Source organism: Muntiacus reevesi, chromosome 3 (genome assembly GCF_963930625.1).
Source record: "Muntiacus reevesi chromosome 3, mMunRee1.1, whole genome shotgun sequence".
Lineage (NCBI taxonomy): Eukaryota > Metazoa > Chordata > Mammalia > Artiodactyla > Cervidae > Muntiacus > Muntiacus reevesi.
The window spans coordinates 163,236,778-163,259,333 of record NC_089251.1 but is presented as its reverse complement, the minus strand read 5'-3'; the positions used below and the strand labels follow the sequence as shown (position 1 = coordinate 163,259,333).

At 42.9% G+C, this 22,556-nt stretch overlaps 1 protein-coding gene across 1 annotated transcript in view; it reads left to right on the top strand.

The window, feature by feature from the left end:
- SLC22A3 (solute carrier family 22 member 3) overlaps positions 1 to 22,556 on the top strand; it is a 98,576-nt gene that overhangs the window by 42,706 nt on the left and 33,314 nt on the right. Inside the window, exons 4-5 of the mRNA XM_065927738.1 lie at positions 1,403 to 1,571; positions 2,426 to 2,543. Of these exons, the coding sequence (XP_065783810.1) occupies positions 1,403 to 1,571; positions 2,426 to 2,543 (287 nt within the window). The remainder of the gene's footprint in view (positions 1 to 1,402; positions 1,572 to 2,425; positions 2,544 to 22,556) is intronic.

Below are 22,556 nucleotides of genomic sequence, written 5' to 3'. Positions count from 1 at the left end.
ACTTTCTAGCACTTTCTAGCCATACTGCAGTCACATGCTTTCTTGCTTTGCTTCCCATTTTCTTTTTTCATGTATCTTTGGTTGCACTGGGTCTGCGTGGCTATGCCTGGGCCGCTCGGAGTTGCGGTACACAGCTTCTGTTCACGGCGGCTTCTCTTTTTGCAGAGCGTGGGCTCCGGGGAGCTTGGGCTTCAGTAGTTGCAGCATGTGGACTCGGCAGTTACAGCTCGTGGGTTGCGGAGCGCAGGCTCGGAAGTTGTGGCCCACGGACTTAGTTGCTCCGTGGCATGGGGGATCTTTCCAGACCAGGGATTGAACCGGTGTCCCCTGCGTTAGCAGGCAGATTCTTAACCACTGGACAACCAGGGAAGCCTTTGCTTTGCTTTCCCAGAGATGAATTTTTATAAAAATTTCAGTAGTCCCTTGAAACATTTTAAAAGCATTTTCCATGTATTTCTAGGACACCGTGTGAGCTAACATTGCTGTGCTCTCAATATCATTCCTTCGATTCTATTCCTTCCACACAAGTGGAGCGCTTTTTACCATGCAGGAGATGTGACCTGAACGCGGGGGCTTCGCATGTAAACCTTTGCTGTCTTCTATACCCAGAAAGATGGGCTTCTGACAGTAAAGCGAAGGAAAACTTCTCTTTGCTCCTTGCTCCTGTTCCTGGCGAAGGTCCTGGCTGCTCTCTTCCCAGTCGTGTCTGGGGTGGGCACCTTCTCAGAGTCACGGTGGGTTTGTGACCAGGGAAACGTGAAGCCTCTTCTTGGATTATCACCCCAGACCTGTGGGCTTCCACTCTCTCCTGTTACCGCCAGACGATTCCTCTTTGGGGTGCCCACTTTGGGGATCTTTCGGATCTTTTTAGTGGTGGGGAAGCAGAGAGCTGGGGGCCCTAATGGTTGATGGCTGGCGTAGGTGGGGTAACTTCTATGAAGTGTTTTTAAGGAGACGTCAGTCTCGGTGAGTTTTCCTGGCTGTGCTCCTAGGACAGCAGTGAGGGAGCATACCCCAGGATGATCCGAATGGAATCAGGGGCAGATAGAAACCAATAGATTCCACGTGATGCAAAGCAGGCGCTGCAGGAGAGGCGGATTCGATCCCTGGGTCGGGAAGATCCCCTGGGGAAGGATATAGCAGCCCACTTCAGTATTCTTGCCTGGGAAATCCCATGCACAGAGGAGCCTGGTGGGCTACTGTCCATGGGGGTGCAAAAGAGCCAGACACAACTGAGTGACTGAGCATGCACCGTGTTTGACCAGAGGGCTTGGGAGCACAGTGAACTTACAGTGTCCTAGTGATGCTGGTGGATGGACGTAACAGGTGTGATGTCTGTGTTTCTGTGTTTGTTTAGAGCTGATACTGAGCTTCCCTAACCTCTGTGTTTGTTTTCCCTCAGTGACTGAAATAGTAGGTTCAAAGCAAAGAAGGATTGTGGGAATAGTGATTCAAATGTTCTTCACCCTTGGAATCATAATTCTTCCTGGAATTGCCTACTTTATCCCCAATTGGCAAGGGATCCAGCTAGCCATCACACTGCCCAACTTTCTCTTCCTCCTTTATTACTGGTAATTTGATTTTGGTCATTATCAAATTTATTCTTGCTCAACAGACACGTAGAATGTATGCTTCTAAACAAACATGGACATGAAGGCGATTACGGAGATGTCTAACATCTCCAGAATGGCTATGGGCTTTGAGAATTTCTAGAGAATTTTCAGAGGTTATTTATTGATTGATTTTTGACTAATTCTTATTATTAAATTATAAAATTCCAGAACACATTTAAAATAGAGTATTAATTATGTTTTATTATTTTGTAACATTTTTATGAAAACCACAAGGCAACAGACTGTACCTCCCAGTATTTCAACATGCAATTTAAATGCAGTGAACGAGATTGCTTCTCTGTATATTTTACTAAGCAAATTAATGTTACTCAGGAATTCTCAGGGGAGCAAGAAAATGTTAAGAACCTCAGAAAATTAAATTATCTGAAAATTATGGGTGTAGGCATTTGATTCTTGTTAGAGTGAACATATTTTAATTATTCCTCTAATTTAATTTTAATATATGAGCAAATCAGTTTATATAAATTAGGTTCCTAACCTTTTCCTAAATGCTCATTAAATCCCAGTTCTTTTCTTCTATGTAATTGAAGATGTGTATTCTAATATAGCCTTCTTGCAAGAGCAATGTAGTATTTATTTATTTTGTCATGAGCAATGATTCAGTTGTCAAGTGAGCATTTTTTCCCTTTCAGTATAAGCTTGCAAAGGTAATCTACATTTCAGATAACTAATTCTAAGCTCTCAGAATCTTCTATACGTGCATCTAATTGTAAGATCCATTTTGAATGAAACTCAAGTCATAAACTTTTGAAATTCACAAGCATAACTCAAAAAAGACTTCTTCTCATTAGGGTTGTTCCTGAATCTCCCCGCTGGCTGATTACTCGGAAGAAAGGAGATAAAGCCTTAAAAATTCTGAGGAACATTGCCAAATGCAATGGGAAATACCTCTCGCCAAATTACTCAGAGGTAATTTTACATATTACTGGTAACAAGTATTGTTAAAGTGTGTGAATTTCAATTTCTCACGCACATATTATCAAACATCTGACTAATCATTGACAGTATGACTTAAAAAAAAAAAAAACCTTGGGAAGAATCATAGAAGTAATTGCAGAGTAGTAATAGCATTATAGCTGAAGTGAATTGGTCATTTAGTCCATATTTTATTAGTTGTACCAAATTACTAGATCTCATAGTAATTAACCATTCATTCACCTTACTCACACAAACTGTAAATCTTTTCTTAACATTCAATTTTAGTCTAAAGTTTTGTTTTTAAATTTAGTCTTGCAAATATTATCTATGTCAAGCAGAGTTTGGACAAAGATGTCATGTTTCAACCTTTAGACTTACACATGCTAGACAGTCTGCCCTCCCTCCCATCTTTCTTTCCATCCTTCCATCATTCCTTCCTCCAGCAAAGGTGTTTTGGATGCCTCTGTATCACTGCACTGAGAAAAAAGAGGGGTGATGGATTAAAAGCTCATTCTTGGAAGATTCTCAATATGCTGTTGAGATATATATACATACACATATATTTGAAGCAATGCCTGAATAATTAGAGAGTAGCATCTAAAAAAAAAGACAGAATTTTGCTTTAGCTGCAAAAACTAAGTGAATGCACCATGACAGAAGGATTACTATAAGAGAATATTCAAGAAGAATTTTCAATATTACTATTATTAATGTTGTTTTCTTTTGTAGCATTCAGTTTGTTTAGTTAGAAGAGTTCTGATAAAAATGGATTTTGTGCGTTTTATTGTCAACTCCCTAGCTTCATAGCTCCCTGGAGCCTGGTCAGGTGCATTTGGATTTCTGCCTCCTTTCACTCTTATGTTAAGTGGACTCTGTGATTTACAAAGGTTTCAGCGGACCAGTTGTCACTGTTGGAAGCAGATTCATGATGAATTGGGTTGGCCAAAAAGTTCACCTTTCAGACAAACCCCAATGAACTTCTTGGCCAACCCAATACCTCGAGGTTTGTTGTTTAGCTGCTCAGTCATGTCAGACTCTTTGAGACCTTATGGGCTGTAACCCGCCAGGCTCCTCTGTCCATGGGATTTTCCAAGCAATAGTACTGGAGTGGTTGCCATTTCCTTCTCCAGGGGATCTTCCTGATCCAGGGATCCACCTTGTGTCTCCTGCATGGCAGGTGGGTTCTCTACCTCTGAGCCACCTGAGACGCTCACCTTGAGGTTTACAGATCGTAAAATACATGGTAAAGAGAAAACATGTCTGTTGACCATGAAGACTAGTCAGTCCTTGTTATTGTTTGAGCACATTTGAGCTGTGCTTTTAGGGGAAAAGTCATCCCCCTGCCTCTCAATTTGTAGTGGTCAAGCGAGCTGTCAGGTTCCACAGCTGGATCAAGTGTATGATACTTTGTACTCAGTTTTAGCGGCCAAACGAGTATTTTTTCTATTCATGCAATGAGTACCTTGAAGGTATTGCACATGACATCCCAGAGTGTAAGATCTAAATCAAGGTTTTAAGAGAATAGAAAAATATTATGTCCCAATGGCTTATGAAGGGATGCCGTATTAACCAGTCACGTCACGTGTTATCATGAGTCATTCTGAGAGGCCCGAGGATGGTTCACAAGAACAGCTGCTGTTCCACATCCTATGAATGTCCAGCCCAATGCCCACTGACTCGCTTTGAGTTCATGAGCAGGATAGCAATCATTTCAGCAGAGAGATACTTAAATGCGCTACATGGTTTTGATTGTGAAAGATCATGAACTGTGGGTTTGGTGACTTCCAAGACACTGGAACTCTAGTTTTTGCAGTTAGATGATTTCCATTTAAAAGTCAATTTTGAATTAAACTTCAGTTTCTCTGAAGAATTTACTCCAGCATCCTGGCTACCATTGTAGGCTTAGGATCCTAGTTACTGATCATTCTGGTTGATAAGCCTCTTTGGTCTTTTTAATCTGTAGGTTCACTTTTGCTTTTCTAGCAACTTTGGGGGTGGAGAATGTTAGGGTTGAGATCTTAGTTTCCAGACCAGAGACTGAACCCAAGTCGACCGCCTTGGAAGGCAGATTCTTAACCACTGGACCACCAGGGAAGTCCCTTGTTCTTTTCACATTGCTGAACTGGTTGCCTACATTCTCAAAGAGTAATCAATGCATTGTGGATTATGGGGTTTTTCTAAGCCTGCTTATGATTCCTGGATTTATACATACTGTGTCTGTTTCAGTCTTTTGTTTTTGTTATTATCCTTATTGATGCTCAAATCGCCCCTGTCTTTGGACAGATAAGACTCATCTTCCTTGGTTCCTGAGTCTGTCTGCCACACCTTCAGTAGTTTCTGAACGCTTCCTTGTTCGTTAGCATCATGAGATTTTCCAAGTTTGTCTTGTAGTTTCCAGTCTCCTGCTTGTAATCAACTGCTGATCAAAGGGTGCTTCAATTTTTTAAACAAATGTCTTCAAACTGATCCTGTCCATCTCCAACCTTTAAAAATTTTACAACATAAGCCAAAAGGCAAAGTATTATCTTTAAAAAGGAAAAGAATTTTACATTTCAGTTTAAAATACATTACGATAGCTGAATTCAGTCAAATTATAGGCCAAACCATCATTTTTTTTTTTTTTAAATTTCAGAGATCTTAATGTTTCCACAAAGCAGGATAATACACAAAATGTCTCTTTCATTACTCAAAAATACTGGATAATAGTGCATACATTTTATTTGAACTCCAACACCAGCATCAAACCAGGATCCCATTATATTTTCTGAGTGGGAGAGAATGCTGTCAGTTACTCACATTTTGGTGGCTCAGATGATTGTCGCCCATGTCAATGTTAGGGTCACCTTGAAACCTTATGTTCACATAATCACTTCACACCTTCAAAAACATTTCATTGCTTTAGCTGGTATCCCTGGATAGAATACCATCAAGACACCCTTGCCCACTTTTCACAGAACCTCTCTGCTTTGGTAAATGCTGACTTTTGGAAGGAGTTATTACCGTGTAAGTGACCTTATCCTCCAAGACCTGTCCAATTCCCACCTCATCCTAGAGGTGGACATTCTAGGTTGCAGTGAAGCTAGAATGAATTAAAAAGACTCTTCTGGGATGCAAAGCTAGCAGCTGTACCTTCCTATCCCCACAAGAGCCTCAGCTACCTCCCAACCCTGGCCTGTTCCATCACTGGCACCTGGTCTATTTTAGGCCTGAGAAGCAGAAGTGGTAGGGGACCAGTTCAGAGCAGAAGCTGTAAAGGCATCGTGAGTTTCTGACCTCTCTCTTGCCTTTCCACCTGCTGCAAGACCAGCACATCCCAAACTGGAGCTGTTCCTTCAGCGTGGGTCCAGAATGAGAAGAGCTATAAGGTGGAAAAGCTGACCTAGGGCCGAGATATGGAATGAGGCCAAGAGATCATTGTTTCCTCAGTAAAAACTGTTGTCGGCTAAATGTGTCTCAGCATGCTACAGAAATTTGAGGGTGTTTGTTTCTGCCATCAAAGCTAACTAATGTAGCTGATCATAACAGGACTGGTTCAACTGCCAGAGTGGAGTTTGGTGATCCAGCACATTTTTGGCTATCAAGATGACACTGGATAGTAGTCGATTAGATTGCCGTTTGACATAGTAACATCTACCCCCTCATTTCCGGTGAATGGAAGTACTTCCTGGCTCCATGGATGGTGGACACAGCATTGTAACCTGCTTTGGTCTCAGACGGGTGGGGTGTACAGCCTGCCCATCGATTCTGGGGCTTGGTCGTTCAGGTTGCTTTGGTCAATGCTAGGTGACCAGATGTGATGCGGCAGAGTCAGGAAGCATGCTTGCGTGCCTGGGCTTTGTCTCTGGGCTTCAGCCATCACTGTGAGAAGAAGATTCCAGGCTCTCCTTCTGAGCATGCAGAAGACTAAGGGACATTGGGAGGAAAGCTGCTCTGGCAAAGTCTCCTGAAACCGGGATCAGCAGGCTCCCAGGCTCCCAGGCAGCCTACAGATGGATGAGCTCAGTGAATGCCTATTGTCTTATACCACGACGCCTGTTGGACAGCATCATCTATCAATAGTCAACGGACACCCTGATGAAATAGCCATGACACCTACTGACCTGGATTATACAACGACATCAGTAGTAACTCTGGCAGCAGTTTTGGTTTCATTTTTTTTAAGGATTTTTTAAAAAAAAATCCTTTTCCTAAAGATCCCTCTCTTCCCCCCTCCTCCTCCTCTTGTTTCTTAGTGGGCTATGCTCATGGAAAATAGTAGGTTACAACTCTAGTTAACAAAGAGCTAACACCACAGAACTGAATGCGTCCGCATTTGTTGGCAATATTGTCATGCCCCTATTGACTCAAAAAGCTGTGAGGCTTGATTGTAATGTCCTTATTTTTATGACGTGCTTATATAGTTCATTGCTCATAGCTAATCACAGCTTGTTGAGATGTAAGTATCAGATGTTACACTGATGCTCATCCATGCAGAAACACTCTCATGGGCAGTTCCCATGGTGACGTGTTTGGGTAACATTAAGAACTGACACTTGAGCTCTCTGACCCCAAAGGGGCCATCATCGGTGTAAACAATCCCACTCTGATATATTTCCAAAATGGAATTTATTAAAACCTCATTAGAATGGGTCAGGCTAATTTTTCAATTACCTTGGTTACCAGAGAGACTTCCAACTCTTAATAGCTGCCATATTGCCTACATTTTAATGAACCGTCACAGAAGCATCAATATTGCTGCAGAGAGGGACTTTCCAGCTTTGGGAATGTCTGTTTCTGACATTTCCTTTCAAAAGGGGGTTTTTATAAATGCAATCTTGGTTTTTCCAAAAGAGGAACCACACCATGATTCCAGCTGTCATGAAGCCCATGTGAGCTCTTTGACTCCATACAGAATAAATGATTCCATTCTACCAGCAAAGCTGTCATCCTTAACATGACACATTAAAATGATTACTGTAGCCATATATAGTAGAACTATAGGTAACTTTGTTCTGTAACCTTGTTCTGTATTTTCTAAGTCTCCTGTAAATGTGTTATACTTCCATAGTTTAAAAAATAAGAAAGAAAAAAAAATGATTACTGTAATATGATATTACCATGTTAGCTTTAATTTAGAATATTCTTGAATGCATAAAAAATGTTGAAACACAAAGATAAAATGCATCTTTGATGCTGAGAATTAATTTAACCATGCCCCTACTTAAACATATCTTTGAAAATATCCTGAGTTCTATAAATGGCGTATATTTTAATGGATTGTTCTAATTCATTCCCATGTCTTTACTGTTTTGAAAATAAGAAGATATTGCATAACATGGGGGAAATGTTTGTGGCAATTCTTTAAAAGCCATAAAGGCAGCACTGAAGGACTGTTGAGTCCAGAATGAGTTCCTTTCCCAAGTTGGGTGATGAAACAGTAAATTTCTTCCACTAAAAGAAACTGGATCTAAAAATCTTCCAAGCCTGAGGACTCTCATTAATTGGTATAGATCTCTAGGGAGAATGTTTCAGAGCATCACATGAACGAGGAATCCAAGTCACATATCCTTTGATGATGAGATTTCCGCCCTGGAGCGGGCAAGGCAGATTTTCAGGGCACCTTCCCGGAGAGCAGTGTTTTGTGTGAGGAACCCTAGGAGACAGGCCTTCTCTCCCCTCCCTGACACTCACCCGCCAGAGGCCCTCGTGAAATAACCAGGCAGTATGCTTCTTGCTCTGAAGGCTTGAGAAGTATTATGTCCATCAGAACTGTGAGAGAGAAGCACTCAGCCTCAGTGTCACATAAATATAAATACATGTGTGTGTGCTCAGTTGTTCAATCATGTCCAACTCTGTGCAACCCCATGGACTGTAGCCCACCAGGCTCCTCTGTCCATGGGATTTCCCAGGCAAGAGTACTAGAGTGGGTTGCCATTTCCTTCTCCAGGGGATCTTCTCAATTCAGGGATCAAGCCCACATCTCTTGCATCTCCTGCATTAGCAGGCAGATTCTTTACCGCTGTGCCACCTAGGAAGATACCCAGATATAAATACAATATATATATCATTACATATGTACATACAGGGATATCAGTCAGTCCCAGTGTCTGAGGACGTCTTTCTAGCGAGTAATGAGATCTGCAGAAGCCAGGACAACTAATGGACTCAGACGGTGACCACTAGGGTGCTCAATCGTCCTTGAGTGTCCAGGACCAGGAGGTCTGTAGAAAACTGGTTTCAAAGCTAAACTCAGAGACAGTCTCAAGCAAACGGGGTAGGTTGGTCACCCTGTTACTAGGCTGGTCTTCACCTTCCCAGCTGTGCCCAGGGGTGGATGCCAAAGGTCTTCAGTTTCTAGCTTCACCGTCTCTCCCAGACCACCATGGACCCTGACGCCTGCGAGAAGACACGTGATGCCTGGCCTGTCTAGAGAATGGGACCTAGGATTTCCCGGTGTCAGATACAAGCTGCAGGCACCCCCCTTCCGCCAGGTGCCTACTAGGCTTTCTCTTTTCCTCAATCCCTAGTTCCCTTTTTAAAAAACTAACTTTTCAATTCTTGATTTGAAGGTCCGATATGATGTGATATTCCTTCAATACACACACACACACACACACACACACACACACACACACACACACATATGCAGAACGCTGTACATATTTCATGTCTACAACTTACTCAGTCCCTGGTTTCTACTCTAGGTCTTCATCTGGACTTGAACTGTAGCTTGCTCCACTGAGGCCCTGGCCCCTGTTCACCTTCTTTTGAAAGTAGGCTCACTGCTTGTGTCTTTCCTCATCCATCCGTTGTCTGGAAGTCAGACGCCAGCCCTCCTGATCACTGGCCCCCTGCTCTTTCTAGAGACGGCGGTGGCTGAGCACCTGTTCCAGCTGGGTCCCACACGGGCCAGCCGTGCCAGAGACCCAGGTGTCCCCCTCCAGCCACTGGCCTCTCCACCTGGAGGAACGTTCTAGATCCAGACACGGAACCAAAGCACTTCTGTTCACCTGGTCCACTCTCCCTAAAGCTGAAATTCCAGCAAACTCTCCAGGCAAAAGGAGATTACAACAGATTACAGATTACAACAAAAGAGGGAGAGTTCCAAGCTTTACATAGTCGTGACAGAGTCACGTCAGCTCCTCATTCATTAGCTATGTAATCTGGGAACCAGGGACCCCTCCCTTTTTCCTTCTCAAAAGCTGATCCTTGCCCTTGGAAACGATAGTCCTCGTCTTCCAGCCCCAGCACCCCCGGGGTAACCCAGAGAAGCATTTGCCTTTTCCTGACCTAGCCCAGGCCCTGGTGGCATCACAAACAAAATTAATTAAAATACAAAACTAAATGAATAAGCCACACAGGCTTCTTTTATTCTGTTCATATTGCTTGGTCTTTTTTGTGAGAATTGTGAAAATGCCTGATTCAATTACTTTCATTCTGGGTCTTTCTCTCTCTGATCGAATAGAGAGTGAGTGTGAATCTGTTCCTGCTTTTTTGAACACTTGCCAGGAGAATGATCCTCTAATACCCATCTTTGAAATCTTCACATTCTGTCTGATGAGAGAGGAAGATGGCAGCTTTTTCAAGTGTTTTGTTTCTGTGCCATTTGGCCCACCCCTATGTTTTTGGTGAAATCAGCGTTTGCAATCCAAATTACTGTGCTTCCCTACTGGGAATAAATGAGAAAATCCTAGCTCTTTGTGAAAGTGTTCCTTGCTGTGGAGGCTGTGATGGGCACAGCTTCCAGAACCCTGCACGCCCACTCCCCGGCAGGAATTTCTGGGTGTTACTCTTAATCCAGAGCTGCTGTTACCATGACAACCCGCTAGTTCTTCAACCCACCAGGAAGACTGCCTTTCTTCTAGAACTAATCCTAAGAAGAGCGATGCAGTCTGAGTGAAATCATTTAAATTCTCCAGGGCTCAGTTGATTTTTGGTGCACATAGATTGTTGGTGTACACAGGCATGCTTCTTTGATGTAGATAACCGTGAGAATATTGTGCTAAATACTAAGGGAGAAAACACACTAGGATCCGTTTGTTTCAACCCCTAGAGGTCCCCTTCAGGTAGATGGTATAAAAGGTATCAGGTGCTAGGTTTTTAAGGGCTAAATCTTCCCTTCCCTGGAGAAAATAAAAATTAATATCCATCTACTTTGGCCACCTGATGGGAAGAGCCAACTCAGTGGAAAAGACCCTGATGCTGGGAAAGACTGAAGGCAAAAGACTGAAATGGTTGGATAGCATCATGGACTCAAGGAACATGAGTTTAAGCACACTCTGAAAGATAGTGGAGGACAGAGGAGCTTGGCGTGCTGCAGTCCTTGGGGTCACAAAGCGTTGGACACAACTTAGTGACTGAACAACAGCAACATCAACAAAAACAGGTGGCTGGATGCAGAACATCCAGATTGTGTTGGCATAGCAATGCTTCTTCATGTGGGTGAAGTGAAGTGAAGTGGATTCGCTCAGTCGTGTCCGACTCTTTGCGACCACATGGATTGTAGCCTACCAGGCTTCTCAGTCCATGGAATTTTTCAGGCAAGAGTACTGGAGTGGGTTGCTATCAAAAGGGACAAAGCCCAGGAAATCTGGAGATGACTGTATTTCTTGGTTTAGAACAAATAATATGAATCTTTGCTGTCTTCATTTTTCTTTGAATCTGATGCTGTTGGAAGGAAGGAAGTATAATTTCATGTACAAAAGGGGGACCTGATTGAGAGCAAGCCTTCCTTCTCCAAATAGTGGCTGTATGTTTCTTAAGGTGGCTGAATAAAGGAAGTTTTAAAGAGTGAAGAAGTCCTTATATCCTTCCCAGGAAAAGAACTTAGGGAATATTGGTGGAAATGGCCTGAACCAAGGACACTTTTATGCTAAAAGAGCAGATCTTTGTTACCATCCCTAGGAATATATTTGCTACTTGGAAGAAAAGCGATGATGACTCTAGACAGTGTATGAAAGCAGAGTTGTCACTTTGCCGACAAAGGCCTGTCTATTCAAAGCTATGATTTTTTCAGTAGTCATGTATGGATGTGAGAGTTGGACCATAAAGAAAGCTAACTGCTAAAGAATTGATGCTTTTGAATTGTGCTATAGAAGACTCTTGAGAGTCCCTTGGACTGCAAGGAGATCCAACCAGTCCATCCTAAAGGAAATCAACCCTGAATATTCATTGGAAGGACTGACGCTGAAACTGAAGCTCCAATACTTTGGCCACCTGATGCAAAGAGCTGACTCATTGGAAAAGACTCTGATGTTAGGAAAGACTGAGGGCAAGAGAAGGGGAAGACAAGGATGAGATGGTTGGATGGCATCACTGACTCAAGGGACATGAGTTTGAGCAAGCTTCAGGAGATGGTGAAGGTCAGAGAAGCCTGGCATGCTGCAGTTCATGGGGTTGCAAAGAGTTGGACAGGACTTAATAACTAAACAGCCACAACAAAAGATTGAGCATGGAGGGTGACTAGAGAGAAGTCTTGCTCACACATTCCTGCCTCCCAGCAGATGTTATCACAACCCAGAGCTAATGGAAGAATTCTGTGGCAGTCTGCCCAGTGGACCACTGATCCTTAGGGACCATCAAGTTAGTGCCAAAGTCTAAAAACCCTTTACAACCAAGTCTTGTCTGTAGAAGGAATGAATACATTTTGGATCAGTTCAGTTCAGTTCAGTTGCTCAATCATGCCCGACTCTTTGCAACCCCATGGACTGCCCCACACCAGGCTTCCCTGTCCATCACCAACTCCTGGAGCTTACTCAAACTCATGTTTGTTCAGTCGGTGATGCCATCCAACCATCTCATCCTCTGTCTTCCCCTTCTCCTCCTGCCTTCAATCCTTCCCAGCATCAGGGTCTTTTCCAATGATTCAGTTCTTCACATCAGGTGACCAAAGTACTGGAGCTTCAGCTTCAGCATCAGTCCTTCCAATGAATATTCAGGGTGGATTTCCTTTAGGATTAACTGGTGTCATCTCCTTGCTGTCCAAAGGACTCTCGAGAGTCTCCTCCAACACTACAAATGGAAAGCATCAATTCTTCAGTGCTCAGCTTTCTTTATGGTCCAACTCTCACATCTATTCATGACTATTGGAAAAATCATAGCTTTGACTAGTTGGAATTTTGTTGGTAAAGTAATGTGTCTGCTTTTTAATATGCTGTCTAGGTTTGTCATAACTTTCCTTCCAAGGAGCAAGTATCTTTTAATTTCATGGTTGCACTCACCATCTGCAGTGATTTTGGAGCCCAAGAAAATAAAGTCTCTCACTGTTTCCATTGTTTCCCCATCTATTTGCCATAAAGTGATGGGACCAAATGCCATGATCTTAGTTTTTTGAATGCTGACTTTTAAGGCAGTTTTTTCACTCTCCTTTTTCACTTTCATCAAGAAGCTCTTTAGTTCCTCTTTGCTTTCCACCATAAGGGTGGTGTCATCAGCATGTCTGAGGTTATTGATATTTCTCCCAGCAATCTTGATTCCAGCTTGTGCTTTACCCAATCCAATGTTTCACATGATGTACTCTGCATATAAGTTACAAAACAGCTACTTCTGCTTCATTGACTATGCTAAAGCGCCCTTGACTGTGTGGATCACAACAAGCTGTGGGGAATTCTTCAAGAAATGGGAATACCAGACCCTCTTACCTGCCTCCTGAGAAATCTATATGCAGGTCAGGAAGCAACAGTTAGAAGCAGACATGGAACAATGGACTGGTTCCAAATTGGGAAAGGAATATGTCAAGGCTCCCTGCTTACTTAACTTATATGCAGAGTACATTTTGGATAAATATGTACTATTTTCTCAGATGAAAACAGAAGCTGTGTGATGGATACTGACTAATGAACTGAAAGGCATTATTAAATTCATAGTAAATATATGTTATGTTGAATTCTCAGTGAACAGAAGTAAAACCACAGTTGCTTCCCTGGTGGCTCAGATGGTAAATAATCTTCTAGCAATACAAGATACACAGGTTTGATCCCTGGGTCAGGAAGATCCCCTCGAGAAGGAAATGGCAACCTACTCCAGTATTCTTGCCTAGAGAATTCCATGGACAGAGGAGTCTGGCAGTCTATAGTCAATGGGGTCTCAAAGAGTCGGACATGACTGAGCAGCTAACACTTTTTCACTTTCCTATCATTAAATTATTTGATATTAACCAGAAGTTCTCATACTCAGTTAGGATGAGAGTCACTGATCAAGAAGCACAAATAACATTAGTTTCCATCTGTTGAACAATCGTTTCCTGAGCTCTCGGAGTTCAAGTTGTATGCAGTTCTCAGGAAAGCCCTCGCTCCACATAAACTTGATAAACAGTATTCTTTATAAAAAAACAAAACTTCCAAGATTCCTTGACTTTTTTGATTCAATAAAATAGACCCATTTTTCTATATTCTGCTCTTTCACTGACTTTAAGCACAAGTTCCACTTGTGCAGTTGCAAGGATTGAACAACTTGGTTGTTGTACCGTCTCTCAAAGGCGAATCCTTGTTTTCTTTCCTATTTATGTATCAGAGCCCACACACCGCTAGCAGTTTAGATCTTGAGACTGAAAAAGGTTTATTGGATGAATGCTCAACACGATTATTTCTATGCCACCAAATACAATAGAGATTAAGTATTTGCTGCGTCTGTTGATCACTAGTGGAATGTCCAGGCTTAAATTCTTCCCTTTGAAGCCTGGCATGGACAAATTTCACTAAAGGCAATTCAAGTATCCACTCTGTGATTCATAACCGTGTACATGCTGTGTTTATACAAGCTGATCTAAAATTAGTGGGGAACAGACTTTGATGACAACTGAGTGAAACATGGTCTCCAGCTCATGAAGTATTTCGTCCCACAGTTCTGTAAACTATATGGTACACTGGGCTGTCTAAAAACAACCAGCCTCTAAAGTTCAAGTCGATTATTATCTATCGCAGTGAAAATATTTCCCCTTCCCCCTCTGGCAACCACAGGTTAGGTCTCTAAATCTGTGGATCTGTTTCTGTTTGTAAATAAGTTCATGTGTATCACTTTTTTAAGATCCCGCATGTAAGTGATGATATATTTGTCTTTCTCTCTCTGACTTATTTCACTCAGTATCACAGTCTCTTAAGTCTATCCGTGTTGCTGAAAATGGCATTTTTTTCAAACTGTGTTATGGCTGAGTAGTATTCCACTATATATGTACCACATCTATTTTATCCTTTCATCTGTCAAGGAACATTTACATTGTTTCCGTGATCTCGGCTGTTGTGAATGGTGCTGCAGTTACGATGGGGGTACGTGTATCTTTTTGAATTACAGTTTTGTCCGGACGTTTGCGCAGGAGTCAGTAACGCCAGCTTGCTTTCTGTGTGTACCCACTGAGTGTCCCCCACACACATCTGGTACTCCTATTTTCTCACTTTGGCCAGCCTCCGGAGTGTTTTAGGTTGCACATCTCTGGTTACAGGTGAGGCTCAGCTCACTTCATGCTTTGCTATTTGTGTTTCTCCTCTGTGGACGGCCTCGCCATATCCTGGCCCATGTATATTGAGTTTTCTGGGGTTTTTAGACTTAATGGATTGGATCATCCCCTTCAATTTATAGGATCACCTTTTTATTCTCAATTTTACCCTCTTGTTGGTTTTAGACATTGCAAGTATCTTTCGTTCACTGTTTTAGCTACCCATTAACTTTGCCTGTTTTTTTTTTCCATTGAGTAAAAATTTTAAATTCTTAAATATTTTGACACGGTCAGATCAGCATATTTTTGCTTATTGATTGTTTCCTAGGTTTTGTTTAAGAAACCATCTGCACCCAAAGGCCACAGATATTCTCCTATTAGCTTACGGCTCTAACTGCCACATTCAGACTTGTTCATCTGCCCCACTGCCTCTGTGAAGTAGGGATCCACCTTTATTGGTCTCAACACTGAGCCAGTTTTCTGAGTACCAGTTAATAAGCAGAGGCATCATTTAGTTTTTGTATTATTTATTTATTCATTTTTGGGTATGCTGGTCTTTGTTCCTATACGCGGGCTTTCTCTAGTTGCGGTGAGCGGGGGCTACCCTTCATTGAGGAATACGGGGTTGTGAGCTTGTCGTAAGGTTCTCTCTCTTTAATCCAGGCTGTCCTAGCAGCCGCTCCTGGACCAGTGCAGAATAGGGGAAGTTCTTGAGGGTCCTTCTTCAGCAAGTAAATGCTTACAAGTCCTTGGCAGATTCAAGGAGAGGGATCAATCACACAGGCCAATCACTGCAATCCTATCCCACCCCTGTAATGGGCTGGGGAAGGAGGAGGGGAACCCAAATTATTTGACAAATAGTACTTCTGATGAGTACCACCATAGGTGTCTTTTAAAAGAAAAAAAAATAAGTAAGAATACAGAATTCAGGGGACTTCCTTGATGGTCCAGAGGATAAGATTCCATGCTCCCAATGCAGGGAGCCAGGGTTCCATCCCTGGTCAGGAAGCTCGGGCCCACACGATGCAACCAAGTGTTCAAATGCCACAATGAAGATCAAAGATCTTGTGTGCCTCTACTAAGACCTGGTGCAGCCAAATAAGTAAATAAAAAGAAACTTAAAATTTTTTTTAATTTTAAAAAAGGATACAGAATTCAGCTTGAGAAACACTAACTTAGGAAGATAAGTGCATTTGAATTCAAATGATTACTATAGAGTAGGTTTTATACATAGTGTCTTTATAAATGGTAGAAAAAAGATAATTTGGTCAAAGTATAAACACAATTTCAAAAGTTCTGATGGAAAAATGCAATAGGAACTGTGATGACCCATTTTCCAAAGAAACCCCAGCTTTTTGGCATTCTGGGAGTAGAAACTACGTGTTATCAAGGGGACTGACCCTGTAGGAGCACGTGCTAAATAGAGGGTGAGCAAGGACAGCCCAGTCCATCTGAAAGGAAATCATCCCTGAATATTCATTAGAAGGACTGACGTTGAAGCTGAAACTCCAATCCTTTGGCCGCCTGATGCAAAGAGTCAACTCATTGGAAAAGACCCTGATGCTGGAAAGATTGAAGGCGGGAGGAGAAGGGGATGACAGAGGATGAGATGGCTGGATGGCATCACCGACTCAATGGACATGAGTTTGAGCAAGCTCCAGGAGTTGGTGATGGACAGGGAGGCCTGGCGTGCTGCGGTTCATGGGTTTGCAAAGAGTCAGATACGACTGAGCGACTGAACTGAACTGAACTGAAGGGCAGCCAGGCCTCTCTTCAGGCACAGTCAGCTCGGTGCAGGGACTCAGACAAAATGCCCTGAGAAGATGCCTGTGAACCAGGAGGATGCGGAACACTGGAGGGGGCACCAGGACCACTGCTGCTTGCTGAGAGGCTGGTGAGAGCTGGATGAAGGAAAAGTGGAGAGGGACCCAGCCCCTGAGAGGAAGACCCGCAGGGATAGAGGAGGCAGGCGAGCCCACCCAAGAGCACTCTGAGAACACTGTCCTGGGCTCCCCCCTCACCATGGCCGAGAGCAGTGGTGTGATGGAGCTGATGCTGCCCTGGCTGTGATTAGCCTACACGGAAGAGGCCACCAACCCAGAAACAGACAGGGACTGCACTATGCCAGCGGTCCCCAAACCTTGGACCACGAACCGGTACCGGTCGATGGCCTGTTAGGAACCAGGCTGTCCAGCAGGAGGTGAGTAGAGGGTGAGCGAGTGAAGCTTCATCCATATTTACCACCTGAGCTCAGGAAAACTCAGGAAACCTCAGGGTTGCCACTGAGTCTGCATTATGGTGAGCTGTTTAATTATTTCATTATATATTGCAATATAATAATAATAGATCTGGTCACACGGATCACAGCCTTGTCTAACTCAATGAAATGATGAGCCATGCTGTGGAGGGCCACCCAAGACAGACGGGTCTGTGGTGGAGAGTTCTGACAAAACGTGATCCCCTGGAGAAGTGAATGGCAAACCACTTCAGTATTCTTGCCTTGAGAACCCCATGAACAGTATGAAAAGGCAAAAAGATAGGACACTGAAAGATTAACTCCCCAGGTCAGTAGGTGCCCAATATGCTACTGGAGATCAGTGGAGAAATAACTCCAGAAAGATTGAAGAGATGGAACCAAAGCAAAAACAATGCCCAGTGTGGATGTGACTGGTGATGGAAGTAAAGTCTGATGCTGTAAAGAGCAGTATTGCATAGGAATCTGGAATGTTAGGTCCATGAATCAAGGCAACCTGGAAGTGGTCAAACAGGAGATGGCAAGAGTGAACACCAACATTTTAGGAATCAACGGACCAAAACGAACTGGAATGGGTGAATTTAACTCAGATGACCGTTATATCTACTACTGTGGGCAAGAAGTGCTCCCTTAGAAGAAATGAAGTAGCCCTCATAGTCAACAAGAGAGTCTAAAATGCAGTAGTTGGATGTAGTCTCAAAGATGACAGGATGATCTCTGTTCGTTTCCAAGGCAAGTCATTCAATATCATGGTAATTTAAGTCTATGCCCCAACCACTAATGCCGAAGAAGCTGAAGTTGAATGGTTTTATGATGACCTACAAGATCTTTTAGAATTAACGCAAAAAAAAAAAAAAAAATGTCCTTTTCATCATAGGGGACTGGAATGCAAAAGTAGGAAGTCAAGAGATACCTGGAGTAACAGGCAAATTTGGCCTTGAAGTATAAAATGAAGCAGGGCAAAGGCTAACAGAGTTCTGCCAAGAGAACGCACCGCTCATAGCAAATGTGCTCCTCCAGCAACACAAGAGACGACTCTATGCATGGACATCACCAGATGGTCCACTGGAATCAAGTTGATTATATTCTTTGCAGCCAAAGATGGAGAAGCTCTATACAGTCAGCAAAAACAAGAACAGGAGCTGACTGTGGCTCAGATCATGAACTCCTTATTGCCAAATTCAGACTTAAATTGAGGAAAGTAGGGAAAAATATTAGACCATTCAGTTATGACCCTAAATCAAATTCCTTACAATTATACAGTAGAAGTGAAAAATAGATTCAGGGGATTAGATCTGATAGACAGAATGCCCCAAAGAACTACGGGTAAAGGTTCTTAACATGAGGTAACAGTAGTTGGCAAGAATATACAGAAGAACTGTACAAAAAAGATCTTCACAATGCAGATGATCACGATGGTGTGATCACTCACCTAGAGCCAGATATCCTGGAGTGCAAAGTCAAGTGGGCCTTAGGAAACATCACTACAAACAAAGCTAGTGGAGGTGATGGAATTCCAGTGAACTATTTCAAATCCTAAAAGATGATGCTCTGAAAGTGCTGCATTCAATATGCCAGCAAATTTGGAAAACCCGGCAGTGGCCACAGAACTGGAAAATGTCAGTTTTCATTCCAGTCTCAGAGAAAGGCAATGCCAAAGAATGCTCAAACTACTGCACAATTGCACTCATCTCACATGCTAGTAAAGTAATGCTCAAAATTCTCCAAACCAGGCTTCAACAGTATGTGAACCAAGAACTTCCAGATGTTCAAGCTGGATTTAGAAAAGACAGGAATCAGAGATCAAATTGCCAACATCCTTTGGATCATAGAAAAAGCAGGAGAATTCCAGAAAAACATCTACTTTTGCTTCATTGACTACACCAAAGCCTTTGTGTGGATCACAAAAAACTGTGGAAAATTCTTCAAGAGATGGGAATACCAGATCACCTTACCTGCCTCCTGATGAATCTGTATGCAGGTCAAGAAGCAGCAGTTAAAATCAGGCATAGAATAATAGACTGGTTCCAAATTGGGAAAGGAGTACGTCATGGCTGTGTATTGTCACCCTGCTTGTTTAACTTGTATGCAGAGTACATCATGAGAATCTCTGGGCTGGAGGAAGCACAAGCTGGAGTCAAGATTGCCAGGAAAAATGTCAATAACCTCAGATATGCTGAAGACACCACCCTTATGGCAGAAAGTGAAGAAGAACTAAAGAGCTTCTTGATGAAAGTGAAAGAGGAGAGTGAAAAAGCTGGCCTAAAACTCAACATTCAAAAAACTAAGATCACGGCATCCAGTTCCATAATTTCATGGCAAATAGATGGGGAAACAATGGAAACAGTGAGAGACTTTATTTTCTTGGGTTCAAAAATCACTGCAGATAGTGACTGCAGTCATGAAATTAAAACACTTGCTCCTTAAAAGAAAAGCTATGACCAACCTAGACAGCACATTATAAAGCAGAGACATTACTTTGCCAACAAAGGTCTGTCTAGTCAAAGCTGTGGTTTTTCCTGTAGTCATGTGTGGATGTGAGAGTTGGACCATAAAGAAGGCTGAGCACCGAAGAATTGATGCATTTGAACTGTGGTGATGGAGAAGACTCTTGAGAGTCCCTTGGACAACAAGCAGATGAAACCAGTCAATCTTAAAGGAAATCAGTCCTGAATATTCATTGGTAGGACAGAGACTGAAGCTGAAACTCCAACAATTTGGCCACGTGATGCGAACTGACTCATTGGAAAAGATCCTGATGCTGGGAAAGATTGAAGGTGGGAGGAGAAGGGGACGACAGAGGATGAGATGGTTGGATGCCATCACCGACTGAATGGACGTGAGTTTGAGTCAACTCCGGGAGTTGGTGATGGACAGGGAGGCCTGGCGTGCTGCAGTCCATGGGGTTGCAAAGAATGGGGCACGACTGAGTGACTGAACTGAACTGAACTGAATAATAATAGAAATAAAGTGCACCATAAGTGTAATGTGCTTGAATCATCCTGAAACTGTCCCCTGCACCCATCCTGGTCTGGGGAAAAATTGTCTTCCATGAAACGAGCCCCTGGTGAGGCAAACACTGGGGACTGCTACCCTATGCTCTAGGCCATGGCAGAAAGACACCTGTTAGGAACCCTGCTGGGTGAAGTTGCAATGTTGCTTGAATCCTGCAAACACCTGAAGCCCTGGAAAAGCTAGCGCTGGGTGTGTGTGAGAGCTAAAGAAGCCTGGGGGAAAATGCCCCTCAGCTAGCGAGGAAAAAGGCCATCATGTGGATCTATGGTCTATTGTTACATATTCTTATTAAAACAGTTTCTGAAGCATTCAGAAGCCTGAAAAGAAATGATGATAAGAATGTGAATGAATGGAGTATGTGGCTTCACTTTTATTTGTGACATAGCAGGTGATTTATTTCACTGTAGCTTTCTCCTCTTTGGAATAATCATTGGCTAACTAGTGACTTATAGATACTCAATTTACTGATTTAGAACTAAAAATTTCTGTATCTAGACCTGCTCCTATGGTTTAAGACACTGGACATTCTTTTTTAAAATATTTAATTCTTTTGGGGGGTTATTGAGATTAAAGTTTACATAATATTAGTTTTAGGTATCATAATAAGTATACCTAAACATAATAATTTTGTATTTGTGTGTATTGCAAGGTGATCACCAGAATAAGTCTAGTTAACATCTATCACCATACATACATTGTACATTTTTTCTTGTGATGAGAACTTCTAAGATTTGCTCATGTAACAACTTTCAAATATGCAGTAAACTATAATTAACTATAGTCATCAGGTTGTATATCATAACCCCTTCATTTTTTTTTTGGACATTCTTTATCATTTGATATTTAGAACTTTTCTGTTTCAGCAACTATCAGTGACATTTATCGGTGCCATTGGGGAGATCAATGATGTGTTTAATCCCACTCACTCACATCAGATTCTGGTGTTCCCCCCCCACCTCAAGTTCTGAGTCTTTGTGATTGTTGTTGTTTAGTCACTAAGTCATGGCCAACTCTTTGCCACACACCAGGCTCCCCTGTCCTTCACTATTTCCTGGAGTTTGCTCAGATATGTCCATGAGTCAGTGATGCTATCTAACCATCTCATCTTCTGCCGCCTCCCCCCCGCCCCGCCCTCCTTTTGCCTTCGATCTTTCCGGGCATCAGGGTCTTCTCCAAAGAGTCAGCTCTTTGCATCAGGTGTCCAAAGTAATGGAGCTTAAGGTTAGAGTCTTAAAATATATATTTTTTTTATTTTGGGCTGTGCTGGATCTTCATTGCTGGGAGGGCTTTTCTCTAGTTGCAGCGAGTGGAGGCTACTCTCTGTTGCAGTGCACGGGCTTCTGGTTGCTGTGGCTTCTCTTGTTGCAGAGCATGGGCTCGCGTGCACGGGTTTCATAGCTGCGGTGTGTGGGCTCAGTAGCTGGGGCTCCCAGGCTCTAGAGCTCAGGCTCAATAGTTGTAGCACATGGGCTTCATTGCTCTATAGCATGTGGGATCTTCCCGGATCAGGGACTGAACCTGGGTCTCCTGCACTGGCAGGCAGATTCTGTACCCCTGAGCCACCAGGGAAGCCCAAGGTTAGAGTTTTAGAACTGAGAATGCAAGCTCTTTTTTCCACCATCACCCCCCCCCCACCATCATTTACTTTAACACCTTCCCTCCCTCCGAACCCTCACAGATTTGTTTTTAAGAAATGAAGAAGCATTCCACCATGTAGCTGTAGGTCACTACAGCTGCAGCCCATCAACCTTTGGATCCCGGGGAACCTCTAGAAAGATGCACTTTTTGCTGTTCCAGGCAGTGAGCCCAGTCGTGGGGGGATGGAATGGAGGGGTAGAACTCTCTCAGGCTAGGTGGAAATGCTCAGAATAATATCTCTGCTACAGAGCATCCTCACCAAAGAACTGGCTGAGCCCAAGGTCCAGTAAGTACAGGGGCCACCAGCCGTATGTGGCCGTGGAGCCCTGAAGCGTGGCTGGTCTGAACGGGGACGTGATGTCAGAGTAGGCTGCACAGTGAATTACAAAGATTTAGCCTGACATAAAGCACATGAACCATCTCTTCAGTAGTTTCACCTTGATTGCCTGTTGAAATGATTGTATTGGGGATAGACTGGATTAAACGCAACATATTCTTAAGATTAATTTTGCCTATTTCTTCTCACATTTTTGATGTTAGTACTAGAAAATTTAAACTGATGTAGGTGACACTATGTTTTTACTGGACAAAGCTGGTCTAGGTGCCTGGAATTTGTTTTTAACTACTTTTGTGTGCATGCCAAATTGTACTAAATCGCTTCAGTCATGGATGACTCTTTGTGACTTCA